Raw genomic sequence first — 18,728 nt, 5'->3', positions numbered from 1 at the left:
GTTATACAAGTAGAACATAATGGGAAGCATTGCCATTAACACCAGTGTGCCTCTCTTTTATCTACAATGTTGAAGCTAGATTCCAAATGCAAACCCTTGGTACTTGCAGGGATGGGTAGCAGCTGGGCAAATGAAAAACTTTACTAACATATTGGTGTACAACTTTTTCCTCAGCAATGTGAAGACAAATGGGGACATTTGTGTGCTCTGGCTGACTTCTCCATAGCCCTGAATGAAAGCATACAGGAGATCAACAAGCATTCCTTCAACAACTTTGAACTCCGGATTGGTAAGCATGGTTCAAACACCAGAGTTAAAATGAGCTTTTGTCTGCAAGGTTGTGACTCCACTGTGTGCACTCCAGTGACATTGCAAGGACATGCACAATTTAGAAGAGTCCAAATACTGTATCCTCTGTTTTCAAATTGATTTCATCCCAGGCAAAGTCAGAAATATGAAATACTCCATTTGCAGAATATAGGTTTGGAGATTGCAGGAGTTCAGCATTTCAGTGAATTGTGAATGGGGAACATAATTAATTTAGTGTCTTTAGTAAGTCTGGTACTAAGAACCCATAGATATAACACAGAAAGTGAACAGGACAACCTAGATCCAACACCAAGACTGATACTCACACAGTCTTTAATTAATCTCCCTACATATTTTTCTTCTTCAGTAAAAAAAGTAGTTTCTCCTAAACTCTGGGAGTAGCACTTCTGTTTTGCACAAAAATTTAATTCCATCTCTGACCTGAGCAGTGGCAGCAGCTCTGAATTGCTGGGATGAGTTTGCAATTGTTCTTGATGAAATATCCTACATGACTAGTGGGATGGGACATAAAAATGAAGCCTGAATATAGGGCATAAAGCAGGAGTAAATTTGATGACTTCTCACTCTGACCTGGTCACTGGACAAAACAAAAAAAAATCACCTGGAAGGGACATGTCTTTTATAGATAACCTTACCATGGAAAAATAGAGGAATATTCGTCAGTCATGGCATAGAGGGTGGGAGCATCACTATCTGATCTGCACTTCCTAGCAGTTTTGAATGCAAAACTCACAGTTCCCAAGTTTCTCAAGGAACAGGCATCCACATTTAGTAATGTGGATCACATGTAAAGATTTCATAGAGCCTGAATGCAAACATATTTGATAATATTTCTATCACAATTTTAAAAAAATCTTAAAAAAAAAACAACTAATAAACTAAAATCCTTTTCCAAAAGATATCTTGCACTCTACTAAAATTATTCTTAAATCACTATTCTAGGAAAATAAAAAGGAGAACAACATATATTGCTTGTATTTTTATGCAAAAATGCAGTCTTTCAATAGCTTCAGAGAATGCTTTAATATTTTCATTTCACAGAACACAAGAATGCAATTTCTTGACTGTATAGCACTAACAAGGTTGCCCTCAACAAGCGTAATTCCAAAAATCTTTCCTATTGTCTGAGAATAAGTTTTCAGGAGCTTTGGCAACAATGTGCAGAATACAGATGACACAAAAGTATTTTAATTCCACTGACAAGGGTGTTTCATGAAATCAACTTGTGATATCCCTTTTCAAGTTTTATAGCATTTTGAGATTTTTTTTGTTTAATTTCTTTAAATAAGCATGTCTTTCTTAAGCCTGGAGATAAGTGTATCTGAACCAGGCTTTACCTGTTTCTCAAGTGCAAATATGAGTTTTAGTCATTATTGTAAACAGTTTATCTTCTATTTATTTTTTCTTTCTTTTGTTTGTTGTTTTTTTTTTTTAAATTAGGGATTAGCCACGGCTCTGTCGTAGCAGGAGTTATCGGTGCTAAGAAACCCCAGTACGATATCTGGGGCAAAACAGTGAATTTGGCCAGTCGAATGGACAGCACAGGTGTTAGTGACAGAATACAAGTGCCTGAAGAAACATATCTGATCCTGAAGGACCGGGGCTTTGCCTTCGACTACCGTGGAGAAATTTATGTCAAAGGTATCAGTGAACAGGAAGGAAAAATCAAAACATATTTTCTTCTAGGAAGAGTTCAACCAAATCCTCTAATCTTACAACCAAGAAAACTGACTGGACAGTATTCATTAGCAGCTGTTGTATTAGGACTTGTACAGTCTCTTAACAGGCAAAAACAGAAACAAATTCTTAATGAGAACAATAACTCTGGAATCATAAAAGGACATTACAACCGGAGGACTTTGCTCACTCCCGGTGGGTCTGAGGCAGCAGCCCAAGCAGAGGGGGCTGACAAAACTGAATTGCCATAATCAGCATTGTTTGTGGGGTTGTTTTTGTATTTCTTTTATATATAAAAATAAATATACAAATAAAAAGGGTTTAATTTTTTTTAGAAGGAGTTTGACTTTTTTTTTTTTACTGGTGTGATATTTTGATGAGATTCAAATTCCTATATTTTAACAAATGATGCCAGCATCTCTCCTCAGCCACCTGTGGTTAACCTCTGAACATCCAGACACAGTAGGTGTAGGCCACCACTCAGCTGTATCACCTACCTGCAGAAAGGGGCAAAAAATTAACCCCTGACTGGAGGGATTTAGAAAATGAATTGTGCAGGGAGTTAATGATAGCAAAAGGAGGAAATACTGTCCACATTTTCAGATGAAAGCAAAACAAAAGTGAGTAGGTTCCTCTCACCTTTACTTGCCTTCAAGTAGATTTATATAATCTAAAGTATTTATACAATCTAAGGTATATTTATACAATCTAAGGCCTTGTCCCCATAACTACAGGAAAAATTGACAATATAGCCAAAGGATTTCAAGGTGTGTCATCCCCCCAGGTATGAGGGTCTGGAAGACAGAAGGGATGAATCTTGTCCTAAACTCAGTGATTTTGTTGATTTCACTCTTAAAATGGATGAAGGCGTCCTCCTCAAATTGGGTGACTGCACTGTAGATAAACTGCGTGTTAGTGTCCACCTGACCTTTTGCACCCAAGGCAGCAGGTCAAGGCTCTCTTGTAGGCACAGTCATGTCCATCAGTCCTGTTTGGAGGGCTCAAGCACACTTGGTGTCTTGACTGGCACACAGACAAACAGACAACAGAGTTACACCTTGAGTGACATGTCTGGTCGTACTGCTGAATCAATTGTACAGCCAAGAAACAAATCAGATTCTCTGGTGCAGTTTTCCAGAGCTTAGCTCTTAACCCTGTCACTAGTCTGAGCTGTCACCAAAACAAGGGTTTTCTGAGGCTGTAAAACAAGTGCATATTGAAGTACAGCAGGAGATAAAACTCACTGCTAAGCTCCCACTCAGCTGTCCCAAGATGAGGGGAAGCCAAGACTGAGAATACCCTAAATTATTTGTGTGCCAGCACAGGACACAGACAGTCCTACAAGATGCTACAAGTGCACACCTCAGTGCTACAAGCCTTGCATCAAAAGGAGGTTAACTTTTTGGGGGCTGGCTAATCAACTTCACCTTGGAAAGAGTAAATATATAGCCCAGGTTTATGCATGCTTGCCATGATTCACACCAGGCTGTAAAGTGCATGAAACCTCTCATCAAGTCTGTTCTCAGAGGAGCTGGGTTTGTTTCAGTAAATATTATCTTTAAAGTAAATCTCAGATGGAAGAGCAGAACCTGTAATCACACAGCAATCCCCAGATGAACCACACTCAAACAGTACAGGGTAACATACAGATTCCTTGTAAATACAGATTTGCTTTGTGCAGGCTGCTGTTACCTGGCCCTTAATAAAACCCGGGGATTCTTACAAGCACTGCTGCTGGATTAGCCTCATTTTTAGAAGATGGCCAACTTGGCTAGAACATCCTGACTAATACATTTTATAAGACACTACTCTTTACTAACAAAAAAGAACAAAAAAGTACCAAAACATGAGTGTTTAATTGTAATGAGACAAAAAACAATGAGTTTCATTGTAAAGTGACCCAATGAATGGGTTTTAGGGCAATGTTTTATCAGTAAAGTGCCATATACTGAAATAGAAAATAAGAAAGAGAGGCAAGTAAATTTCACAGAAAGTTGTATCACTGAATAGTGGGTCTGAGGAGAGAAAGTAATGAGTGTTCTGAAATGTTATACCCAGTGATGTTTCTGCCAGTAACTGAGCTCTCATTCCAAATGTATTATTCCTTTTAGTCCCCACAAATATCACTTTTATGCCATTTATGGAATGTCAAACCCTTCAGCTCACCTAGGCAAGTGCTGATACGGCAGGACATGAAGCCATGGAGTTGATGACATCTGAAGCATTTAAATAATTTCATATTTACAGTGGTATTTCAGGCACTAAATAAGGAAGCTTTGCCTGTTTTAAACAGTTTATTAACAGCTGTCCTCTCTTAAACAGCTTTTATTTTCTGTGCTGGATGGGTTCACTTCTACCGGTCCTCTAAATATTTAATTCTTGCTAATAGCTCAGCTGAACTGATTTCCAATTCTCACCACCTCTGCAATGACAATTCACAGGGAGTGGAAGGTGCTAACTGGATAACAGGGTTGGGGACTGGAGTTATGAGGGCAACTTCACTGCTCCTTAGCACAGGCCCAAATTTCCTGCTTCTTATCAGAGACACAGATGTCTTTCTCTGTAATTCTTCTCAAAATCCCCATTAGCATAACTGTGTTCCCAAGAAAAATCACTGGCTAGTGAAGCCTGAGTCCATGTTGACCAGATAAAAAGTTTGCTAAATCAGCTCATTGCTGTCAAATCAGCTCATTGCCATGAGCAGTTATTTAGTGAGGAATTTCACTTGTTACTGTAGAAGGTAGATCTCTGCATAAGACTATTTTTCTACACTTGCTGGCTATTTGTCACCCAGCAATTGCACTGTTTGTTCCTTTTCAAATGTGGTGACCTTATAGGTTCAGCAATGTTATTTCTCATTGTAGCACCTGTTTTCTGTGGAGTGCAGCTATTATTTATGGTCTCAGTCTGCTTGTTGTACTCCAAGACTTTATGGAACTGTTAGTGTAGTCAGCTTTCCCTCACAAGCATCTTCAGGGTTTCTTGTTCATAAAGGACAGAATTGCTCATACAAGGACCTATAAACCAAACACCTGGTCATTATCCCTTGAAACAGGGATGCCTGGGTTAATAAAAGCAAATTGCCTTGAGATCATAACACTTCAGCCAAAGAGGCTAGCAAATATTGAGGACTTTCATAGATTTTCCCTATTAGGAGAAGAAAGCCTTGGCAAAATTTGACTATACTCTTTGATGTCACCTTATTCCTTTCTACAAATGTGGTCTACACAGAAACAAACGGTAGCAGGCTGCTTCCTCAGAAATTGTACCTCAGCTCCTCTCACAAGTTCCATGTCAGGAGCTCTTAAATGATTTCCAAACAAACAGGCTGAAAACCACAGCTTTCTTCTCTGAAAAGCAACATACAATCAACTGCATCAAGGGCAGCTTATGCTTTGAAGTACTCAATCATTAAAGTAGATGGAATATTGACAATGTGAACAACAGTTCTGTACCCAAATCATTACATTGTAGTGCTCCAAGTGTATTTTTGTAACCATCAGGCCTATATTCTAGAAAAAAGTTATACCTGTAGCTAGAGTGTTTGTTTGAAGGGCAGTGAAGGAGTTTTTGTTTAATTAGTTTATGCCATTGACCAATTTTTATAATGTATATTTAGAAATTCACAGTCATGTACCAATACCAGTCAAGGTATCTACTCTTGGCTCACATTAGGAGTCAAACCACTGAGTTTAACTCTACTGAGAACAATGTGATAGGTGTGGTATCATTTAGAACAGTGTGGTATCATTTAGAACAGCTAACAAAAAAAAAGCAATTCAAAAAATAGCTTTTAAACACAGGGGGGAAAAAAATCACTCACCGTCCTCAGCTTTAATCTATTCCTGATTATTTCACAGTTGTTTTCACATTTGGAAAAGCACAGCAATAAAAAAAAAAAGATCTCATCTAATCCTTTTCTCATTAGCAGAACTTCAGTTGCCTTTCCTGAGTGCACTGGGAGTCAAGGAGTTTATACAAACACCCAGCACAGCAAAGTGCCTGATAGCCAAGTTTCCTGGGGCTGCCCACTGTGGAGCAGCAAGGCAGGGAGCAGAGCCTGGCTCCCCAGCTGACTTGAAAAACAGGCAGAAAAGTAATCAGAGGAGTGGGAAATAACCACATTAACCATTATTAGTGGTACATGGTGAGTGTTATAATTGCACAGTCAACTTATTAACCTCCCCATCAATCTTCTTCTGTGCAGTGACACAATTCAGGGTTTGTGGTTTCCCCAGCTCTGTGCTTTACTGGAGGAGGGAAAAAAAATGACAGCAGAGCAGCTGGCAGATGGGAGGGAAGGGGTAAAAACTCAATATGCATATCTCCAGGCACTTGAGGCTTACAGCAGTTTTTAAGGAATGCTCTCATTAGCTCTTCCAGAAGAACAAAAAATTTCCGTTGTTTACATAACTTCAGTAGACAAGACCCAATTTTTTGCTAAAATTTTCTTCTTTTCTGTCTATTTACCCCTAAGCTGTTCTATATGTGATAGCTGTCAGAGTTACTGAGCCAACCAGACTGATTCATTCAGCTCTTTCATGTGAAAACAACAGCTATATGCAGGGCTGGTTAATCTCCTGTAAAATGCCATCTCATGCTACTTCTTCTGACCCAGATCTCCCTCACCTCAAGGTGTTCTGTTTTTCTGGTTGTGAAATATTTCCAGATCACAGAATCACAGAATATTATGTTCACAGTCCATGTACCTTTTGAGGGTCCTGAAATCAGTGCCTCCTTCAGCTTTGCAGTATTAACTGAAAACAAAAAAAGCACCACTGTTGCCACATGGAGACAAAGAAGAGGCAATCTCAGCTGGTTTGCTGAAAATCTAGGGTTCTAAAACAAATATGTGTGGAATGACTTTTGCTTGCAAAACCCACTCCTAGCAGTAGTGACATGGGGTACTCCAAGGGATATTATTACAGCTCCAGAATATTAAGCATATTTTTAATTAACTCATCATTAAAATAATAATAAAAAAACCCAGCCCCCGCCTATTCATCATTCCACACGGAGACTATTTTGACAGGCTCTCAGTTTTGTCAGTTTCTATAAATCACCAAGTAATTTGCTTCAGATGAGTGATTGCCTCTTTTGGATGTGCCCAGATCGATGCTCTAAAGCTCCATCCAGGAGTCAGGAGTTACAGCCCTGTCTCGGAGTCAGCTTATTCTGTATGGATAAGAGCAAGTCTTGCAGTGGCAGCAATTCATTCCCTGTGTCCCTCTTCCCAAGAAAGGCAAGACCAGAAGCTTGAACAAGCTGGGAGCTGTTCTTTAGCACTTTTCCCATCTGAATGATGCTGGGAAGAAGATCCTAGCAGGACTGATACCACAGTGCGAATCAACACTCTGCCTTTACAGCTCATTCTTCATTAACAGCCTAATAATCTGCAAATTGTTATGCTTGGCTGCTTGGCAGTCCCAGACCTGTTCTCAGGATAATGAGGACACAGGGAATACATCCCATATGCCACAGCTGAAACTGCAGTGTGCAGTCACCTGCTGCCCTGTGGGACTCCCCTTTTCCTGGCAATTAACTTGGCAGGACCCATTACCTCTCAGAAACCACCATAAGGATGTTAGCAGGCAAGTTTTCATGGAACCATCTCCAGCAGCATCCTTTTTTTTTTGCTGGTTTTGTTTGGGGTTTTTTTATTGCTTCCTGCAGAACAAAGAGAAATCCAAGTACTCGTAATTTCCATTTTATTTATCCATTCCAAATTTATTCAGAAACAAAAAAACTCACCAATATTTAAAACTTAATTTAAGCAACAACATTTCCTCCTCTTACTCTCTCAGACAAGGTAGGTCATGTGCCCATTGCAGCTTGTGGATCTCCACCATACTTCCCTCCCAGAATTATGCTGTCCTCACCTCTATGAACTGAAAGTTTCTTATACAGCATGTTTGCAAGGTGATCTCAGGCACCAATTCACCCCATCTTTCTGGTCACATCAATTTCAGAGGACTAGAGCATTCTCCATGAAACTGAGAATTATATTTAAAAAAAAAAGAAAAAAAAAGAAAAAGAAACTCCATTAAATAAGTTCAAAGCTATTTTGATCTTTATATTTATTTTTTAAATAAAATTCAGTATTTTATTTTCAGCTTTACGGTCATGGTGAGCACAGAGAACCAGTATCATCCATTGCCCCTAGAACACAGTTTCACAGGTTTTATTTTCACATTTGATGCTGCCTTCACATCTAGTCTGTATTCCCATGCAGAGCACACTGACTTTGACCAGTCCTAGCTAGGCACAGCAACCCAAGCCTTTGGATTCTCTCTTTGGAGCATCTCCTGTCAAACACCCAAAAAAATAAAACTTTGTCAGTAACTGCTGCAATGGGGACTTCCCCTTTCAGACATTTTGCCATACCCTACTATGGACTCTTTGACTGAGTCCAAAAAGCATCCTTATAGCTCCAAATAATTGTGCATCTCTTTTTTTAAACCCATGCTGGAGTATATCTTGTGGATGTCAGCAAGTATTGCATCTTAGCATCAATACATTAGGAAGCTGGTTTTGCTCCATGTTCCCAAGGTCAAGAAATTACCAGTAAAAAAATAGCAAAAAACTTTCTTAATCTGTCTTTGAAGCAGAGACTGATATCCAGCCAGAGTTTCTCTTTTAAGACAGAAGCCACTACAGCTAAACAACAGCCATCATCACCTCTGCTCAAGGCCATAGCTTCAAATTTGGGCACCTGTCTTCTGCATAATGTCAGACACTTTTGGCCCTGGCTCACAGTTTTGTAACAGTCCTTGCTATTCCAACAGGGCAACAGGAGCAGGGTAGTGACCATTCCCCCTGTCCTCAGCATGGGTGAGCCTGCACTTCAAACCCTGTGTCCAACCCTGGGTCCCTCATAAAAAGAAAAACTTTAAGGTCTTGGACAGTGTCCAGAGAAGGACAGTGGAGCTGGTGAAAAGTCTGGAGCACGAGTCTGATGAAGAGCAGCTGAAGGAGCTGGGGGTGTTCAGCTGGGAGAAAATGAGGTTCAGACTTTATCACTCTCTACAGCTCTCTGACAGGAGCCTGTAGCCAGGTGGGGGTTGGCCTCTTCTCCCAGGTAACAAGAGACAGGAGAGGAGAAAATGGCCCCAACTCCAGGAGAGGTTAAAGTTGGATATTGGGGAAAAAAATTGCTCCCCTAAATCATAGTCAGGCACTAGAACAAGCTGTCCAGGGAAGTGGTGGAATGACCTTCCCTTGAGGTATTTAAAAGAGGTGTAGGCATGGAACTTAGGGTATTATTTAATGGCAGAGTTGGCAGTGGTGGGTAAATGGTTGGACTTGTTGATCTTAGAGGTCTTTTCCAACCTAAATGATCCTATAATTCTATGATCTTGTGATGCCTAAGACTGTCAAAAATGTGTTCTTAAAAATTCTGTTGTAGGTCAGTGCCAAAACTAAGTCAAGTTGTGTATGTAAATGAAGGCTTCACTGGAATTAATTGATTTAATTCCAGTGTATGAATGCATTCATGGGCCAAATATAGTAGTTTCTAGAGACCTCTTTAAACTAGTGAAGAAAAGAAGAACAAAAATTATGATGGGATGTTACACAAGATCAAATTGGAAATAAAGCACATACATCTCACAGCAAATATGCTTAACCACTGGAACAGGACACAATGAAAAACAATGGATCTCTTACCTCCTGAAGAGTTCAAAATGAGGTTATGGAGACTTTTGTGGAAATTATGCTTTATTCAAATACAGGTGCCTGAGTCCACTGACGGGAAACAATGTGTTTTTTGCAATCTGTAAAATCCAACAGACAGGCTGTATATTTCAGGCTTTCTGTTTTCTGTATCTATGAATTTGGCATTATCTCTTCACCACTGAGATAAACAACCAAAAGAGAAAGAGGCAAAATCTTCAGTCCTGAGAATCTATCACAGCTCTTGCGGGTACTGAAGATAAAAAACTGACTGAAGCAGAGGACAGGAAACGTTTTCAATTTCGTGCATTGATTCAGAAGCTGGAAAAACCATAATTTGTTATATGTCTCCCTTTGTGAATGCACTGGAGGTGTTGCAAACCAGTGGCTCTGCTCACTGGCAGACACACCACCAAGCTATTTAGCTTCCCAATCACTTATATAACTGCTTCATTGATTTTACCAAAAAACTCTGTAGTCAAGCATCAAGAAAGAAACTGAATTACTCCCACAATTGCATTCCACCATTCCTACCCCCTAAATGCTCCCTCTGCCATGTTTCCTTCCTTACCCCAGTGCTCAGAGCAATCACTCCCCATTGCAGCTGCTCTAAGCAAGGCTGTAAGACCCACTGGGAAAGAGCATTTGTTTCTTAACAAGAGTTTCTTCACACAGGGTTCAGTAGGATGTCAGGAAGTGTTTATGGTGTTGTGTGAACTTGTCCAACTGAGGGTGTTCCTACTTTCCCTTACAATGAGAAACATGGCCTTGACTTCAATAAATGAAGGGTTTTCCAAAAGAGTAGTTTATCATAATGATGTGTCCCTGTCATTTTTGTATAAACACATGATATTACATATGTAAGATACTCAGCCTGATGAGGCTTCTGTACATTTTTATTCTACATCCAGAGAAGCCTCTTGGGAACAGATAACACAGGATGCAGTAAAAGAAGAATGGAAGGAAAAGTTACCTCTGAGCCTGTCTGGAGGGAAGAAAAAGAGGCACATTAAATGCTCATAAAATACCTTACAAATAACCCAATTACCTACTTACAAGCTGCAATGCATGATGTATTTCTCAAACTTTTCACAAAGGCTGACAAGAAGAATTTTTCACTTTCACTACACAAAATGCAGTCACCTAATTCTGACACTTAGATGAGAATAACTCCTAATATTTCACTTGGATTAGCAGTTCCCACCAAGTGACAGAGGTGAGAGATTTGTACTGGAAAGCCACAATGGCAAGGCAGAAAAGTCTCTGCTGCTCTGAATTATTGGTAGTGCCTCACCTCAGAGCACAGCCCAGTCACACTGTTCTCTTGTGGGGGCCTCAGGAGAAGGGGGCACAGGGGGTTCCAGTGACTTTGAACAGTGCTTTGAGCCTACACAGCTATTTCACACCAGGGGTACTGTCAGGGCAGGGCAGACTTCTTAAAGACTTAACATCCTGCTCAGGGGCATGAAATGAGAATTTCACAAGGTTTAATTTTGGGAAGACATTTTCAATTGCGTCTAAGGGGAGGTAGAACAGTTTAGTGCCATCACATCCCTTATATGTTGTTAAAAAAAATAGTATTTTTAAAATTATGTAGGCAAACAACTGCATCTGAGATGTCACCCACCATAATTCCTTTCTACTGGTTGTCTTTATGCAGTTTACCCCATAGGTTCTGATGTTCAGTCTTTTTCTAATATATCTTACACCATCTTAAATGGTGTCTTTGAGGCAGAGAAGCAGTTTCTTCAAGACAACAGGAAAGCAATTTGCTGGATGCCTGTCATAGGTGTCCTGAAATCATTATGACTCATGGGAAATGGCAGCAAGCAGAGCTCAGGAGTTTGTCAGTCGTGGTTTTGCTGCATCCACATAAGTGTTCTGAAATATAATGACCTTACTTTCTAAAAAGCTTGAAGTTTAAGCTGCAGCATGCTAGAGTGAGTTGTGTCCATTGCGCCCTTCTATGGTTGCTTTTGAACTATGTAAAAAGTTCTTTCTTCAGAAACATCTTTATTTACAACTTTTCCTACCTCCTCTGTCTTGGATCAGTGTAAAAAATCAAGGCATGATGGCTCGCAGAGGAACCATGAACCTCTTTTTTAGATTAGTTTACCTAGAAAACATAAGATTGTATTTCTGCTGCAGAAGCTCGCTTTTTATTCCTTTTGCAGAAACACTTAAATCATGCAAGAAGTATAAATGACACAGCAATTCCTTTTTTTCACCTGCAGGCAGAATGAAACTATTGGCCAGAGAGACGGAAAAGATGAAGCAGACACAGTTGACCAAGTTACTAATTTTGATTCCCGTAGCAGCAAGAAATCAGGCTCAGGATAAATCCAGACAAAAGGTGCTGTTGAAGGTACCCTTTTCACAATGCCACCACAAGGAAAGGCAGGGATCATGTATTCAGAGCTGCGGGCATTGCCTGTGGGCACAGTCCTTCTGCATGTTATGTCCCTGTTTTTATTGTCTTACACTGAAAACATCTAGGACTGGACAATCTAAACAAATTTGTTTTATGACTCAATCAAAAATTAGCATTAATGTTGGACCTCACTTGATTTTAATCTATGATCTGGATCCTGTCAGCCTACCAAGTCCTGAAATTTCTCTCCCAACCTGGGGACAGCTAATCCTTTCCTCAGGAGTACATATATTGCATTTCTTCAAGCATTCATGGAAACTTATTGCCTTCCAGCTGTGTCTGAAGACTCCTTAATCACTTCAGGTCTCCACCCTCCTGATGCAAATCTCAGACACAGACATGTGAAGAGGGGGAATGAATGAGCCCAAAGTTTTATCGGAGCACCAGCCTGCTCATCTAAGACTCTTCTTTCCAAGACAAACAGCATAAAGTGGCTACTGGTGTCTCAGACATCCCTGTGAATTCTCCTTCTAATCTGATTTTTGCTGTTGACTTTCCCTCATGATCATCATCCTGCCAGTATTGACAGGCCACTCCAGGGACTCATCTTGGCATTCTTCATGTTGAATCTTGTACTCTGCTGGACTGTAGCCCCTGAGCATGATGTTCATTGCTGAGGTTGCCAAAGCACATTATGGACTGTGAGCTCTATTTCCAGAGCAGCTCATGACAGATACTCTCCTGATATGCTATATTTATATACATGTTATGTTATGCTATAGCACTTGGCTGCGTCATATCAAGTTTGGTGCTGAAACACTCATATGCACACTTCTATGAAATTATTTTAGCATATGAATCTTCCCACACTTGGCATTACCTGAACCCTTGTTAGGTAATTGCACTTAGGTGCAAATTCTTCTTTTCTGTTTTTTTTTTGGAAAATAGCTGGTACCATGAGGAGCAGCTGAGGTCACTTGGATTGTTCAGCCTGGAGGAGAGGAGACTGAGGGGAGACCTCATGCAGTTACAGCTTCCTTAAGAGGAGAAAAGGAGAAGCAGACACTGATCTCTTACCTCTGGTGACCAGTGACAGGAACAAGGAATGACCTAAACTGTGCCAGAGGAGGTTTAGGCTGGATGTTAGGAAAAGGTTCTTCACCCAGAGGGGTTTTGGGCACTGGAACAAGCTCCCCAGGAAAGTGGTCACAGCACCAAGTCCAACAGAGCTCAAAAAGGGTTTGGACAAAGTTTCAGGCACATGGGGTGACTCCTGGGGTGTCCTGTGCAGGGCCAGGACTTGATGTTCCTGATGGGTCCCTTCAAACTCAGCATATTCTATAATTCTATGATGAAAATGATGGAATTTATAAAGAGTCACAAGTAAAGAAACAGGATGCAAAACTGCAGGCAGAACATACCCATGGGCAAACACAGGCTCAGTCCTGCTTATCTGAAAGAAGCTGTCATGAAATAACTGTGCTCTTGTATCTCATCTCATTTATAAGGTAATAAACACCAATATCTGCAATATGCTGTGGGTGGTGGAGGAAAAAATCTGAAACAAAATAAACTCCTTTTGGAGGTAGTGTGCTTGAAAAAAAACCAGAGGAATTCAGTAGGGTTGTCTTAAAAAATGGCTCTGGAAAACAATCACATCTGCTGACTGTTGCAGTCTAATTCATCTGCAAATCTGCCATGCTGCACACAGAGGAAAACCACAAGCATTAGAAATCACTCCAGTATTTTCTGAGGGATCCATTTACTGTGTAATCATTGTTTAGGTAGCTATGAACAACTTTCTCTCTTTCTTGCTTTGCTGTGACACCCTTAAATAGTACTCAGTCTTTTACCAGAACAGAATGCTAATGTGCAGAAAGATCTGCTGTTTTCATTCCTCTACAGTGCACCATTTTTAAAAGGAGCTCATGTGGGCCTCTAATAAACAGCTATCAGATGCTCTGCTCATGCTCCATACCCTCTGCCTTGAACAAGGAATGCAGATATATCCAAAAATATAATGCTATTGTATTTATAGCAGAGCAAAAAATTTAGAATGCAAATTAAAGTGCATGGAAATCATCTGACCTTACTCAAAGATCACATCACTTTCCCAGAAGGACACATAACATCTGAGATATTCAAGCCAGCTGTAAGACCCAAACTAACCTTGAGGTTTGGCAGTGAGGATGAGATGATCTTTAAGGGTCCCTCCCAACCAAAATCAATCTGTGACTCAATGCTGTGAGTGGGAAAGCAATTGAAATGACAAGCAGGATGGCAGAAAACTGGTGGACTTTTCTAACCTGATTTCTTCTGGCAGTCCCCAGCATTTCCTGTGTTTTCCTCCAAACCAGACAATTTTTTTTTTTTTTTTGTATCTTTGTCCTGTACAGCAGCCAGATGTGCTAGGAACACCTAAATGGAATAACTGAGAATATCACCCAGGACATCTCCGTGATGGATATCCACAAGCCCTGGGCTTTATAGCATTGCAGGCATTCAGTGTGTATATCCCTGTCAATGTCACACACATGCTGCAGTAGCTAACACCACCATTTTCCAGTTGCACAGACATTGCTCCCCACAATGCTTAAAATGACTTTAACAATATATTGCAACCCACAAAGTTCTGTGACTTTTGTTGTCTCTAATCAAGAGAACACAACCTGAGACCCAACCCTGAAAATCCAGAAAACTCTAGCCTGTGCCTTATATTCTCCAAAACATTTCCTCACCTGAGCAAAATACAAGAAAATGGCTCATTCATGTTACACTAACTTTTATATTACACCAGATGGTCCTCAATTTGTAATCCTCTCTAGCCAAGCTCGGAGCCCCACTCCACACTGTGCAAAAGGAGTCAGTTATCTCTTCAGTGCTCCTGGAAATGTTATCAGATGCTGGTCCAGTGCAATTATGCTGGGGATGAGGGGAAGAATTCAGCAGTGCTTTTGCACTGATACAGACTCATGTGGGGTGCTGACACCTCAGAAGGCTTTGCTGATGGAAGGGGATCCTCCCTGGTTCTACTCAACTCCATCACTGCACAGAGATCCAGCACGGTGGGACTACACAAGGCTTCCTGAGTGATCTCAGGCTGCATTAATCACTTATTAGCTGCTTCTGTAAGTGTGTCTATAATGCCAGCCTTGAGGAGTTTGCTACCAAAGAGACAAATGGGCTGAATACGGAAGGAAGTAAAGAACTCTAAGCACCAAAGGGATTTGTCTGATGTTTCTTGACTTGTTCGTATCAGAGTCAAAATTGCATTTCAGGTTGTTGAGCCTAACACAGATCTAAAGAATGGGGTTGTTTCACTTCAGATAACATACAAGGTTTTTCAGGCTGCTGTTTTGAACTGACCATAAACATCTATCAAACTTTTTTCTTACCATAACAAACCCTTATAGAAGAGTTCCTGCCTGAGGAGTTTAATCCTCTTAGAGCCTCAAAGGGACTCATGGATTTTTGTCTGTTTTCTGTCAGTGTTAGAGGATTTGATTGATTCTTTCATTATTCTTCCAACTCACAATAATGGAGAGTGGCATTTTACTTGGAGAGATGTGCATTGGCTTAAAAAAACACTCCCAGTTCATCCATCTGCTAGAGCTCTGGAGAGCTGAATGGTACTTTCAATTTTAGATGCTCAGTCTAACGCAGAAAAAATTTCATTTTCCTGTGCTTTAAAGTTTCCTTTGCTGTGTTGATAGTAGAATTCCACGTGGGTTTCATCCTTGGTCTTAACCAGGGCTGGGCCAGAGTCTTTCCTGCCCTGGAGCAGCTCTAGGGTTGAATCTTCCAACCCTGAAGGAATGGACCATGCCCCTCACCATGAAAAGCCACACAGAAGCATGACCCAAAGACCACAGAGACACGTGGTGCCCTGGTGTCAGACAGATGTGCTGGGGAAGTTGCACAGCTGCAGGCAGGTCCCAGACAAGACCCAGCCTGCTGCTCCAGAGAGCTGCACAAAGTGGGATGAACTGCACAAAGTGGATGAACTGCAGTGGATGCTGAACTGTCTCCATGAGCAGCAGCGGACAAGGTACAGCGTTCAGTTATCACTTTTAGTTTGAATCTGAAGATGACATCTCCACTAGGAGAAGAGGAATAGGTCAGTTTGCAGTAAAAAATAAAAGGCAGGGGCAGAGGCCCACAGAGGTAACAATGATCCAGGCAGCCAGGTTTGTCTCAGTTGATTCAGCAGCTCTATGGCCACATCCACCTCAGATGGCAGTGGGGACAGTCCCTTTCCTCATCTGAGCAGCAGGTTGGAGCATCTTGGTGCTTCCCTTGGGGCAGATGGTCAGGGTTTGTTTTCAGGCAGTCAGGCACATGGTGGGGGATGACCAGGTCTTGCACCCAGCCCCAGTAGCCCTGGGACATTGTTTTTAAAGGTGTAGTTTCTCTACATCCTCAGCCTCAGGTAAACTGCCACGGTTTTGGCTGCAATTCACCTCTCATTCTACTGTGTTCACTGGAAGACACCAGCATGGAGGGGAAGGAGATCCTGCTTGGAATGAGCAAACCTGTTTCTTGTCCCTGTCCCTCTCCCTTGTGCTCCAGTTTCACCCAGGGCACACTTTCTGTTAGGTACAATATGGCAGCAGTGGTAGCAGAAAACACCACTATCCTGAGGCTACAAAACAACTGAGATTTGGGTCCAAATCCAAGCTCTAATACACCCCTTGGAAAGATGCCTTCACTTTCCTATGCTAATTTTTGTTTTTCTTTTTTCCCCTCTACTTTCTATTTGTTATTTATTTAGAAGCTGAAACATTTAAAATGGGCAAAATTCTCCTGTATATTTTAGAGGTAATTAACATGCTGGTGCCCTGGTTGCCTGCAAGGACTACAGAACACGCGAATGAAAATGCAGCTTACAGCACAGAACCACTTTGATTAAACCTCTATTTGCATTCAGCACAGCCACTGTGGCTCACAGACACTCCCCCAGCAGCTCAAACCAGCTATAACACCCTGACTCCTGCTTAAATAGCTCTGGGTAAAGCTGCCAAACATCACCCCCCAAACCTCCACTCCACCCACCCCCACATACCAAATCAGAATTCCTTTGTTACTTAGGCTGGATTTTGGGACAAAATATCCCAGAGTGAGATAGTTTTGTTGCCACCAGGTCATCCTTCAAGTGTAGCTCTTTCCATTTGTGTCAGCGCTTCCGCAGGTGAAGAGTGTTTAGAAAGGGAAGGAGGGATTTGAGATAAAGCACTTAAATTCTGAGTTAATAGAGCAATTAACACTAGAGATGAGGATGCTGAAGCCCAGGAGACCTTGCTCAGCTGCTGTGCTGTTATCACATGATCAGAGAGCATATTTGAAGGTAATAACAAATAGCTTCATTAAGCTATCAATAGAGTGAGAAGCTTGGAGAGCTTTTGAAAAAAATAAAAACCTCTTTCTCTCACCAGGTGGCTTCCACAAGCTCTCCTAGTTCCCACACAATGGTATTTTCAGAATCTTGTTAAACACAGTGAGAAACTTAAATGCTTAAACGTCCTTGAATGTTTTTGCGTTGGCTTTCAGCAACCATTTTCCTTTGCTGCCCTCTTGAGGGGGAACAGCAGAAACACGCCCATTCACAGCAGAAATAAAAGCTTTCATTCACCAAAATATATCCTGACCTAAATTCACCTAGACTGGAGATAGAGCTCTATGAAAGGAGCCTTTTTTATTTCATGCAGTTTCTTCACAGGAGGAGGTTTTCTGTTGGTGCTAATCTCTGTATGGTACAGCAGCTCAATGTCAAATATCTGCGTGGCAACACAGCATCAGCCAGGACAGGTGAAGCCAGAATAGAACAGTTTCTCCCTTAATGAACCGGGGCAAAATAGGCACATATACATACATACAATATATATCTATATGTACTGTATACACAGGTATTGTGCAAATATACATTTAAGCACAAGTACAGGCATGATGGGGAATGGATCAAGATTAGCACAGGAAAGAAATTCACTTTATGGACAAAAAAGCTTATTGTGATTCAGCAATGTGCACTTGCAGCCCAGAAATCCAAATGTGTCCTGGATTGCATCAAAATAAACATGGACAGCTGGTTTTGTGAGGTGATTCTGCCCCTCCACCCTGCTCTGGTGAGACCCCACCTTGAGTGCTGCATCCAGCTCTGGGGTCTCCAACACAGGAGGGACATGGACCTGTGGGAGCAAGTCCAGAGGAGGACATCCATGAAATTCATCACAGGATTGGGGCACCTCTCTATGAGGGGAGTTGTTCAGCCTGGAGAAGGCTCCGGGAAAAACTGGTATCTCCTTCCAATACCTACAAGGGTCTATAAGAAACCTGGACTTTTGACCTCAGTTCTGAGGTTGTCAGTGTCACTTGCACTCCACATTCATCTCACATTACAAATGATTTTCACTTTTGCAAGTACATTGTTATCCAAGAATTTCCAAGAAGAGAGCTATTCTTCAGGGTAATACAGTTTTATCTCTAAATTGAAGTGGAAGAAAGGTGATTTTGAGGTTTATATGTTTGTGGAACTGCTTGAGATGATGAATGATGAAGATTATGCAAGGCCTTGTTTATTAACAGGTAAATACTTTTTTTATTTATGATTATGACAATAAAAATTACATTTCTCCATGCAGACAGTCTTTTTATACAAAATAGGCAAGAGAGAAAATACTCTAAA

At 41.0% G+C, this 18,728-nt stretch overlaps 1 protein-coding gene across 2 annotated transcripts in view; it reads left to right on the top strand.

The window, feature by feature from the left end:
- Positions 1–2,344, top strand: part of ADCY8 (adenylate cyclase 8) — a 117,982-nt gene extending 115,638 nt beyond the window's left edge. For both annotated transcript variants that reach the window (XM_059867173.1, XM_059867164.1), the window contains 2 exons: positions 175–289; positions 1,771–2,344. In XM_059867173.1, coding sequence (XP_059723156.1) covers positions 175–289; positions 1,771–2,258 — 603 coding nt within the window. In that variant the 3' untranslated portion in view covers positions 2,259–2,344. The remainder of the gene's footprint in view (positions 1–174; positions 290–1,770) is intronic.
- Positions 2,345–18,728: the final 16,384 nt, after the last annotated feature.

This window comes from Haemorhous mexicanus, chromosome 1 (assembly GCF_027477595.1).
Source record: "Haemorhous mexicanus isolate bHaeMex1 chromosome 1, bHaeMex1.pri, whole genome shotgun sequence".
In the NCBI taxonomy this organism is placed as follows: Eukaryota; Metazoa; Chordata; class Aves; order Passeriformes; family Fringillidae; genus Haemorhous; species Haemorhous mexicanus.
Note: the sequence above shows the minus strand (reverse complement) of the source record. Positions and strands in the feature narration are given on the sequence as shown.